General features: G+C 38.8%; 1 protein-coding gene across 1 annotated transcript in view; it reads left to right on the top strand.

Moving 5' to 3' along the window:
* Positions 1–12,404, top strand: part of prim2 (DNA primase subunit 2) — a 68,505-nt gene that overhangs the window by 33,207 nt on the left and 22,894 nt on the right. The window contains exons 9-10 of the mRNA XM_084092701.1: positions 3,207–3,279; positions 4,132–4,317. Of these exons, the coding sequence (XP_083948827.1) occupies positions 3,207–3,279; positions 4,132–4,317 (259 nt within the window). The remainder of the gene's footprint in view (positions 1–3,206; positions 3,280–4,131; positions 4,318–12,404) is intronic.

The raw sequence follows: 12,404 nt of genomic DNA, 5'->3' as shown, positions 1-12,404 counted from the left end.
GATAAATACTGGGCCTCTCCATCATTGGCCACGTCGGCTGCACGGGCAACCGTGTCCCTCCACTTGCTCGCATGAAAGGAAACAATGGCAGCATTCCCAGCAGTCAATTCATTTGCTTTTTGATGGACTCTGAATGAGAGCATTTAATTGGATGTGTCTTTAGAGGCGACAGTTGTGGCTGTGGAGGATTGGCTAGTAGACTCTTTTACTTTTTGTCAGCACTGGGCAGGCCAGATAAGAGGGTGTGAAGGGCCGGCATGGAGCTGAACAGTGAAGGAATGTGCAAAGAGCAGGACCTGGAAATGCTTAATTATTCGTACCATCACACACAGCCTCAGTGGATGAGGCACTGTTTGGTACCAGTTGGACCAGTTTTTGGTTCCTTGCCACTGTCCCCTTTGGCTTTTGGCTTGTTAGTTGGGGACACTTAATATTCAACAATATTATTGATCTGCCTGCATTGACACCATTATATGAGAACTGAACTGAGCTGGACGATGACATCACTGTTTTCTCCAGAGCAGTTATATATATATACAGTGAGGAAAATAAGTATTTGAACACCCTGCTATTTTGCAAGTTCTCCCACTTGGAAATCATGGAGGGGTCTGAAATTGTCATCGTAGGTGCTTGTCCACTGTGAGAGACATAATCTAAAAAAAAAATCCAGAAATCACAATGTATGATTTTTTAACTATTTATTTGTATGATACAGCTGCAAATAAGTATTTGAACACCTGAGAAAATCAATGTTAATATTTGGTACAGTAGCCTTTGTTTGCAATTACAGAGGTCAAACGTTTCCTGTAGTTTTTCACCAGGTTTGCACACACTGCAGGAGGGATTTTGGCCCACTCCTCCACACAGATCTTCTCTAGATCAGTCAGGTTTCTGGGCTGTCGCTGAGAAACACGGAGTTTGAGCTCCCTCCAAAGATTCTCTATTGGGTTTAGGTCTGGAGACTGGCTAGGCCACGCCAGAACCTTGATGTGCTTCTTACAGAGCCACTCCTTGGTTATCCTGGCTGTGTGCTTCGGGTCATTGTCATGTTGGAAGACCCAGCCTCGACCCATCTTCAATGCTCTAACTGAGGGAAGGAGGTTGTTCCCCAAAATCTCGCAATACATGGCCCCGGTCATCCTCTCCTTAATACAGTGCAGTCGCCCTGTCCCATGTGCAGAAAAACACCCCCAAAGCATGATGCTACCACCCCCATGCTTCACAGTAGGGATGGTGTTCTTGGGATGGTACTCATCATTCTTCTTCCTCCAAACACGTTTAGTGGAATTATGACCAAAAAGTTCTATTTTGGTCTCATCTGACCACATGACTTTCTCCCATGACTCCTCTGGATCATCCAAATGGTCATTGGCAAACTTAAGACGGGCCTTGACATGTGCTGGTTTAAGCAGGGGAACCTTCCGTGCCATGCATGATTTCAAACCATGACGTCTTAGTGTATTACCAACAGTACCCTTGGAAACGGTGGTCCCAGCTCTTTTCAGGTCATTGACCAGCTCCTCCTGTGTAGTTCTGGGCTGATTTCTCACCTTTCTTAGGATCATTGAGACCCCACAAGGTGAGATCTTGCATGGAGCCCCAGTCCGAGGGAGATTGACAGTCATGTTTTGCTTCTTCCATTTTCTAATGATTGATCTAACAGTGGACCTTTTTTCACCAAGCTGCTTGGCAATTTCCCGGTAGCCCTTTCCAGCCTTGTGGAGGTGTACAATTTTGTCTCTAGTGTCTTTGGACAGCTCTTTGGTCTTGGCCATGTTAGTAGTTGGATTCTTACTGATTGTATGGGGTGAACAGGTGTCTTTATGCAGCTAACGACCTCAAACAGGTGCATCTAATTTAGGATAATAAATGGAGTGGAGGTGGACATTTTAAAGGCAGACTAACAGGTCTTTGAGGGTCAGAATTCCAGCTGATAGACAGGTGTTCAAATACTTATTTGCAGCTGTATCAAATAAATAGTTAAAATCATACATTGTGATTTCTGGATTTTTTTTTTAGATTATGTATATCACAGTGGACATGCACCTACGATGACAATTTCAGACCCCTCCATGATTTCTAAGTGGGAGAACTTGCAAAATAGCAGGGTGTTCAAATACTTATTTTCCTCACTGTGTATATATATATATATATAGATATATATATATATATAGATAGATAGATATAGATATAGATATATAGATATATATAGAGAGAGAGAGAGAATATAAATGAACTAAATTAATAACTTTTTTACAACAAAAATGAACCATCACTGAACTTACTTAAGCTGGACTATGATGCTATTTTCTTTTAGATCTGCTGTACAGCAGAAACAAACTTTTAACTAACTTATAACTATGTTTGTCCCCAGTATTAAGATAAATACTACTGTTCAAAAGTGGTGTTAAGATTGGTGGTAATATTATTATTATTATTATTATTATTATTATTTTTTAAGTCTCTCGCTTACCAAAGCTGCCTTTATGCCGTCCAAATACAGTAAAACAGTAATAATTTGAAATATTGTTGCAATTTTGTCAACACTACATTTGGTTTTAAATAGAGGATCTTAAATGTGTTGGGAATACAAATGTCTAGTAATTTTTCTCCTGTATTATGAAAGTAAGATGAGGGCATCTAAAATTAAATTGTATCAAATTATATGAAATTTGATTCAGTGGTTAAAAATTTTGCTTGCCTAAAAAACCCTACTACTGTGTGGTCACATTTTTTGTGTATAAAAATATATGTTCCTTTAACAAAGTTGCCTCCAACTTAAGCCGGGGACACTCTTAACCACTGTAAGGCCGATTATGAATGTAATTTGATACTTACGACTGATCATGCCCAAACGCATCGAGTCAGAGACAGTTGCATTCAGTCGGTTTAAAATCTGTTCAAGTCGTTGAAAAAAGTCTGTAAGTGTGTTCAGTTCAGTCTTAGAATGTTTCAGCTAGTCGTTAAGTGTGTCCCCGGCATTAGATTCATCAATTTTATATCATTGTTAAGCAGGCGTCTGGTCTGCATCTTGCAAAATCTGTATTGTTTCAAGGTATGTCTTTTGCTGTGCAGTGTTTTATGTTGCTTCACCAGAAAACCGGAATCCATTTGAATAATGTGCATGTTAGTCAGTTTTGTAATCTGACCTTGTGATTTCCACTGTGATTGGCTCTCATCATTTGTTCCCTTGTTCTTTGTTGTAGCCATGCCTATGTGGGTCAGGACTATAGCATTCAGAAGAACATTGGGAAAATTTCTCTGGAGCAGATTGATTCAGTAAGTAATTAAGTTATTGACAAAGTTGCATTATTTCTCTAAATGTATTTATCTATCTGTATATATGGATGTATATGTATGCAAAGCAATATTTAGCAAAATTGTGATGCATAAAATGTATTTGGTCTCAGTAGCCTGTACCGCTGTTTGCTTTATATTTGGCACTTGAGACTTGTGCTCAAGTTAAAGTTTTCCTTTTCCGGAATTCTCAAGTTACTAGGACATTGAGCATGTCCTACTTTAGTGGTTGGAGTGCATGTGCACAGATGTTTCTAAGGAAGAGAGCTGTCTGTGGAAAGATCTGCTGTGTGTGTGTGTGTGTGTGTGTGTGTGTGTGTGTGTGTGTGTGTGTGTGTGTGTGTGTGTGTGTGTGTGTGTGTGTGTGTGTTTCTGTATTGTTGATGTCATCTCAGGGCCAGTTGCTGTTCCAATTAAGTGGCTCATCAGCACATGCAAATTTTGTCCTTCATTTTTTGCTTTTACTTGAACGTTATCGGATGCATTAAAATCTTTTGTAATCAAAGCCTTTGCATTAAATCAAAGGCGTTTTTAATCAGTGCCTCTGTTTTGAATCCTCATTTCAGTATTTTACCACATCCTAACCAGGTTCGATAAAGCTATTCCATGTAAATGTGAGTTTTTGTCCTAATCATTTGAGACACATAATTGTACATTTACAATTTCTTTTGATTGACTGTGATTGTGTCATGGTCGTTTCGTGTTCACAGTGGACCTGTGATCTCTGTGTTTGTTGTATTTTAGGTGATTGATTGCTGTCTGCACATTAAAATTGGCATATTTATAAAATGAGCCATTTGCAATCCCCACTCTTCTTTTCTTCACTTCCAACAGCTCTCGGGCAAGTCCTTTCCTCTGTGTATGAGGCATCTCCACAAGGCACTGAGAGAAAACCACCACCTGCGGCACGGTGGGCGCATGCAGTACGGCCTCTTCCTCAAGGGCATTGGTCTTACTCTAGAACAGGCCTTGCAGTTCTGGAGGTCAGAGTTTGTCAAAGGGAAAGTTGATGCAGACAAGGTAACTCTTCAACTTCAGCTCGTACTTCTTCACATTGTCCTGGTTTTCCACAGGCTTTCGTCCCCTGACAGTTACTTTAGCTGAATATTTTTTTGTTTGTAGCAATTCTTTGGTATTGCACTTTTGATTCTGCTGATGTCATTCTCTTCTTCATCCCTCAATAACTCTTAAGAGGGTCACTCAAATGAATGAGAGAAGATATTATAAGGCCAAGTTATTCAGCTCCCCTATTCTGATGCTGGAGATAATTTGCCACCCTTCCGTCGTGTCTTTAATTACAATTCTAGAGGAACATGCCAGATCGTATTTTTTGCGCATGGTACATTAAACAAGAAAATTACACTCCCAATCTTAAACCGATGTTTCCCACCTCCCTTTGCTCTGAAAATGAATGCTTATTCCCAACTGATGCTCAATCAAGGAGAAACAAATGAATTTCATGTCCTTACCTGAGAATGGCTGCCCTTTCGGGCAAGGTTTTGATGCAATCATCAGTCTCATGAGAGCTCACTCAGTACCGGCTCAGAATCACTTATTACTAGGGCTGCATGATATATCGTTTTAGAATCGATATCGCGATGTGTGCATCCGCAATAGTCACATCGCTGGTTGTGCTATGTCAAAAGTAGGGATCGTAGTACAGACCAGAAAAGCATGTGATTTTAAAACATTCTAGTGCGAAAAGAGGCAAAAGAAAACTCAATTTGGAACTTGAGTGCTGTTTTCTGTGGGCATGCACAGAGCAGCACAGTCAGAACACGAACACAGAATTCCGTTCTCTTCCATATCTATTGTGCTTGAACGGACACATTTATGTCAAAATGCCTGTCTTGGTGAGTATCATAAACAGTCGCTTATGTCTTACGTGAGCGTAAACAATTGAGAAAGAAAACAGATCTGTGTCATTATATTGGATCTGTGCATTTTGCTTAAAGTGACAGTAGCCTAATATTCCTGCTGCTGTCTGTCATTAATGTTAATCATACAAAGAGAAAATCCTTTGTAACTTTAACAAAGATTCATTATATTTAATGTATACAGTGAAGACTATGCTGTGTTAATATACATTATTCAATTTCTGTACCTGAATACTGTTAAACGTACCTGAAAAAAATAAAGCACTGTTTATGTTATTTGTATCTTTGTTCTATTGTATTTATCTTTACTTTATCTTCACTTTAAGAGTTTATGCACGGATTCAAAATACTCTTACACAACATGCGTTACCTTTCTGAACTATCTACGTTCCAGAACTGACTATGTTTAACTGAATACTCGCCAAGACGGTCATTTTGACATAATTTTGTGTTAAGTTTAAGCGTAGTAATCCACTCATTTTGGCACTTGTGATCTGTTTAAGAGGCAGTCTAATGTGGGCACGCGCCGCTTATATAGATCAGTGGTGCGCATGCTTTTTGTGTGAGCGCAAAACCTGTGGGAATTAGTAAAATTGTGCGCAATACAAGCACTATTTAACCAGAGCAAATGAGACAAGTGAGAGGGTGTGTGTCATTTTGCCGTCAGAGAGAAAAGAGTGAGAATGCGCTGCTGACGTTATTGCCTGCACCTCTGGCCAGAGGTGTAAAGTCCAGAGGTCAGAAAGTAAAAGTCCTGCCATATGTTTATTCTACCCATGAACTCAGCCAGCTGATTTCACTAATTAGTTCTATCTCCTGGCTGAAAAACTGTGCTAATTAGCAAATCCAGGGGATTGGAACAAAATACTGAGGAGGACTTTTGCTTTCTGAACCTGGACTTTACACCTCTGCCTCTGGCAACAAAACAGGGAGACTCCGCCCGGTCACCGGTCTGGGGCGTTCGTGCAGAAAATCATCCGATTCCGGTCCCTGGCATATCTGTCATATAAAGCTGCCAATCGTGTCTTGTTAGAAGACTTGGATTAAACCTGTTCACTCCACGTAACACTTAAGGTAAAGTTTTTTAAGCCTTATGATATACTTAGGAAAATGACAGTTAAGGGGCTTCATAAGAGATTACTTGAGTGAAAAATAGACATAGGTTTATTTTTAAACCTATAAAAATAGAAGGGTTTATGTAGTTTTTTTTTAACCTAAAGAAACCAAGTAACACTTAAGGGTTATTTTCTGCAACACCCTTAAGTTTATGGGAAACCTAAGGGCGATATTTAGGGAAAATTACAAAAAGCTGCTTTGTACAACCGGGCAATGAACTTTGCATATTGGCAAACTGACCAACTTGGTCTTCACTGGTCCTTATTCTGTATGGACATAAGGTGTTCCGTTTATTTGTGCAGGTCTTAAAAGGTCTGTAAATTTGCTTTGATTGTTTGTGAACATTTTAGTATTATATTACATTATACCGATAATGTTTCTTATTTATTCTCATCTGAGAACGAGGAATATCTTACTGTTCCTGTTATCGAGCTGATGAAATGCTTACCATTGAGAATTTGTGCCTAAATGTTTTCCTTCGTTTTCCCCCCCAAAGCTTAACAGTTTTTATTAGACTGTATTTGTGTCAGCAGCTCAGATATCGAATATGCAATTGATCTACTTTTGTGCACGTGTATGACTGTAAAATGATGGAGTGTTGCTAAGCACTGACATATTTTTTGTGTCAATGGCAGTACTTCAAGTGAAATCTCCTGAAACTCTACAAGCTATGTCGGTTTGGATCCTTTGGAAGGATGTAAAGTGTTCATGACTGTTACAGGACTGATTTTTGTTATGAATGTTTTGTTTGTCAGTTTTACAGATTATGCTATACATCATCTATACTTTAATATTAGCAGTTAATATTCAGTAAATGTTTGAACTAAGGCAACAGGATTAAATTTTACCACTACAATGAATGCAAACAAATACCCTGAAACGGTTTTTGCCGTGTTCTGATGAATGCATTATTCATTGGTAGATACACAGTGGGTGAAGTTTAGCCCAGCTTGTCTGTTGAACAATACAGTACTTGGAACAACATGATAGTTTTTGATTCTTTTGCAATTGAGGTGAATATCAGCTTCTGAAGTAATCTAAAACGATAAAGCCACACAATGGATCTGTCCATTTCTGCATTCACTTGGTCACAGATGAATGGTGGGCAATATTCTGTGACATCATTGTGTAGCAAAACGAGAGAAAATTTAGATAATTTTCAATAGAATGGTAGAATGGAGGAAATAAGAGATGTTGAAGTTTACTTCGAAAAGCAGTGAAAGAAGATCAAGACGGACGGACAAAATGGGAAATGTATTACCAAACACCTCTGCAACGAAAAGTCCACAAATAACCACAAACAATAAAACCACATATAGCTGGACTTTTGTATTTTAGAGTGAAATTCTTAAATAGTAATATTTTTTTTCAACCAGTCATGTTGAATTTTGACATTTATTGAAAATGTTGATTCTTTTCGAGTATTCATACCTTCACCAAAGGAAAACTTAAGAAAATAACTGAAATAAGTTTCTTCAAATGTTAAGTCCATTGGAAAGATGTAATTGAGTGCAACAGTTCCCATCCACCTTTTCAGCAGCCTTGGTTCTGGAAATAATTTTCCCATAGAGATTTTAAACAATTCTTTGTTAAAGCCAGTGGTGTACAGGGGAAATGAAATGTTCTGAAATGAGGTGCCAAAATCCTCACTGGTTCACATATGTCATAAGTCATTTCAAATTTGAATGTGATGTGACAAAAACAGGTGATATTTAAGTTGGTAAGATATTTAAGTAAATTTTAGTTAGTCTTTCCATTAATACCATTATTTGTTCAATTAGGTTGATTTGTAGATGCGGAACGCGCATGAAAACAAAGGGTGGTATTTCTTGTGTGAAAACGGCAATAGCTTAAGGAGATGACTCTCGTGAAAATAAGTCAACCACAACCAGAGTTATAAGCATTTTAAAAATGTAATGTACCACTTGGTGAGCGTTGTGATGATGTACAAAGTTTGGTCTGAATACGATAAAGCGTTGCGGAGATACAGCCTTACGTCTGTTTTTGAAAGCACTATGTAAAATTAGTTTGCGCGGTATTTGAGCACGGTTTGACGAATTGACATGAATTCCATAACTTTTTGTTGGCATGATCTGAAGAAGATCTGATTCAATTTTCGTAAAAATCGGAGCAACGGCCTAGGAGGAGTTAGAAAAAGTAGGTTTTTCTGAGAATTCAAAATGGCGGAAAGATTTTCATGACGGAAAATGCAATCGAATCAACGTGATCTAAGGAATCAGAGGAAAAAATAATTTTGTTTCTAGCCCTTACAGTTCAAAAGTTATTTAGCATAAACATGAGTGCAACTTTGGACAGTTGGTGGTGCTAGAGGGATTGAGTTAGAGACTCCAAATTTGCTATGGTGACATTTCAGACTGTCCACTATCAGTGTGCCAAACTTCATAACTTTCCCGCAAACGATTCTATGGGCTGCCAATAGACTTCCAGAGCGGAGGAAGAATAATAATAAGAATGCCAACAATTTCAATAGGTGCCTACGCACTTTCAGTGCTTGGCCCTTAATTATAGCCTATACACAAGGAGTTCCGCTGTTAAACAGTTATTTTAATAAAAAGTAGAAATAATGTTGACTGATGGCTTCAACAAAAGCAAATGATATTGAATAACAACCTCAGAGCTAATGGCAGGTTTATCTTTGGTATTGTTAAAATTAAATTCCCCTATGGAGAATATGAATGGGATTTTTACTTCTAGAACCCGACTGCTGTATATACCTACTGTTTATACCCACTGTATTTCATATACTCCGTCTAAATTCATTAGATTTTTTTTTAATTCATTTTTACTGACCTTTACACAACCTTTTTTTGATCCCATTCCAGTATGTAGATGAAGTTAGTGGACGCATGCCACCCTACATGTAAAGACCAGTGCTCCCATGCAAAGCAATTACATTTTCTTGTGATATAATGCCCTGTAGCTGTGTATTCAAGCGCTATCCCAGTTCTTGCTGCTTCGCTTCCACACTTGCCTCCACAGCAGTAGCTTAAAATAGGACTCGCAGGACAAGAATGGTTAGCAATGGCTGGCCTTCAGAAAATCAAAATCCAGGCCAATTTGTTATATTAAAAGTGCTGTGGCACAAGACCATCTGAAATTTCTGTGCTCAGTCAAGCAGGGAAATCTAATATTCATATCCTCTGTTCCTTGTTCTTTGTTTTTGTCCTTGCTCTTAACATGTTCCCTAAAGCAAAATTCAAGTACAGATATAGTGAGAATAGAAATGGATGAGTAAATTTGGATGGGAATGCCAAAGTAGTTTAACCCTGCGATGGACTGGCTATCCGTCCACGATGTTTCCCTGCCTGTGGCCCGAGTTGCTGTGATAGGATCCAGCATCCATTTACATTACAGTTCAAAAGTTTGGCATCAGTAGATTATTATTATTATTTTTTTAAAGAACTTTTATTTCAGCAAGGATGCATTTGCATTTCTTTCATTTTATCTTTTCAAATGAATTGTTAAATGTTACTAATAAATGTTATTTTGAACCTTCCAAGAACCCTGAAAAAAAAAAAAAACACATTTTCCACTAAAATATTAAGAAGCACAACCATTTTCAACATTGATAATAAAAATGTGTCTTGAGCACCAAATCCGCATATTAGAATGATTTCTGAAGGATCATGTGACACTGAAGACTGGAGTAATGATGCTGAAAATTCAGCTTTGCCATCACATGAATAAATTGATAATTTTAAATTGATTTGTAGTGCTTTATTTTTATTTATTTAGACAAATTGTTTTTTTTATTACTGTAATGGTGCAAATTGTTAAAATCTTTTTGGAAACAGTCCAAACCTTTCACAGTGTGCTGCCTCTGCTTAAAGATGAAGCACAGAACATTTTGCCATGCTACACTCCCAGCACCAAACATGCTCGAGTTCAAAGAGGTGCTTTTACTTTTAATACTGCTAAGCCACTTTCACAGACTCAAAAGCAGTGAGAGGGTGTCCATTTACAAATATTCTTTCTCTTAGCCGCCAACCATTCCTCTGGAAGAAGTCAGGAGGTGAATTTTTTTTTTTTTTTTTAATAAATAAAAGATCCAGACAAACACATTCTCTGGTGGTCACGCACCGCCACTCGCAAAAGTGCCCCATTTCCAGGGTGGCTGCGTCCCCCTCAGTCTGCCCTCTCAGGTGGAACTCAGTCCACCCACTCACAAGGAACGCAGCCTTCCTTACGAACCAGCGGTTGGCGGAGTCTGTGGGATGCAGGTCACAGCTCTATGAGTGATGTATGCGAGGTGTCAAGGATATCAGACTGCACAAAGCTCCCATTAGCATTCCACTTTCACTAGCAAATAAACAACCGTGGCAACATCTCAGTCTGGACCACTTGTTTTGTTTTGGTAGTGGGTGTGGGTGGTCGCAGATAGACTAATCTATGCTTTTCTTTATGAAGCAGTTTGTTCAATGTTGTTTTGCCTTTCACAGCTTTCTGGTCCTTTCTGCTTTAGCATGCGTGAAGGGATGCTGCCATTTAGATACACTTCTTGTTAACGGTAGCTGTATATCCAGTTCAGCTTTTATGCACCCCCTGATGAGTAAAAAAGAACTCTGGTGGTTTGATAAAATCCTCTCTTTTTTTTCTTTTTTCTTTTTTTTTTGCCTGATGATTTTTTTTCTATCTCCTTTGGTCCAGGGTTAATAATGTGCAGTATATTGCTTCGCACTTCAGTTGACAGTAAAGCAATAGTAATCATGATAAATAATTATGATTATAATTATAGTACAAGCAACTGCGTATTCACCTGACAGCATTCTGCATGCAGCACCAAAATGGTTTACACACAAAATATTGTCACGAGTCATTGATTTTTGGATGAATAAATTACTGTTTACCCCGTTGCTGATCTATCTGATTGCTGCTTGGAGCGAGGAAGCCTTATAGCACCTGCTACATATCAGTGGCATGGACTTTGTTTGGTGTCTCATTCATGCAGAGGGCCAGGGCCAGCTAAGGGCAGGCAGATATGGCCTTCCATGCTCCTCTCTCGCTAAATGGTTGCTGTTAACATTCATTTTGATTGAGTGAGCACAATGTGAGGTGCACCAGGGTGATGCTCATTAGACTTGCTCACACACATCCATTCTCCACTGCCGAGGGACACATCTTGAGCACAAGATATTCTACTGTTCAGCCATGAGGAAGAGTCTGGACGCATACATGTGGCTTTACTGGCTTATAATGTGTGTATATAAACTATATTCGTCATATTTAAGGTCTATTCACACGGAGAAAATTTGGTTGAAAATCTGAATGCAATTCACTCTCTAACAGTAGGCATCGCTTATAGAAGAGCAGAAATACCCTGAAACACAAAGCACTGCACAGCTTTGTTTCTAACTGCTACTTGTCATGGAGGAGGGAAGTCAAACTGTATTTACATGTTTTCAAACAGCTGTGCAGATTTTCGTATTTGCTGTGGTGTTTATTAATCAACACCAAATTCAAGAGTACATAGAAAAGAGAGCTGGATTCTGGATTCTTTCTCTGCTATTCACTGTCAGCTGGAAAAATAGTCATAGTCATACACTCCTCCCTATCCACCTTAATTTTTAAACGCAGAAGTAAGCTATTTTCTGTGAATGTGCGAGACTTCCGGTTCATTAGCCGCTATAGGGAAATAAAGATAATAGTACTACTACTGATTCTACTACTAATAATAACAATATACATACAATGCACTAAGGATTGATGAGCTGCTGGGTTCATGAATATTAATCACGTTGTCAGCGTTCGCTGGAACTGATTTGCTGAAATCAAAACAGGGATGAGCGCCAGCCAATGAGATTGCCGTTTGCGCATTAGTTTCTGCCCACTACCGCTTGTTCTTAAAAGCTGAATAATTCCTAATGAACTTTATTTTGACAGGAAAATATAACAAAGAATATCGTTTACATGTAGCATGTCGATTCTGCGTGGTATGTAAGGCTCTCTCGCTTTCTCTTTTTGCGTCTGTTTGAGAAACACAGCGCACTCAGCAAAGTGACGGCGAGTCGTGCGCCTTCACACTAGAGTTTACAGTACATCAAATACAGGTACACTGCGCACAGGTCGCTTGACGGAGTGCAAAACTCTCAAGCG

This window comes from Abramis brama, assembly GCF_963993115.1.
Source record: "Abramis brama genome assembly, chromosome: 19".
NCBI lineage: Eukaryota > Metazoa > Chordata > Actinopteri > Cypriniformes > Leuciscidae > Abramis > Abramis brama.
This window is presented reverse-complemented; position numbering and strand designations above follow the sequence as displayed.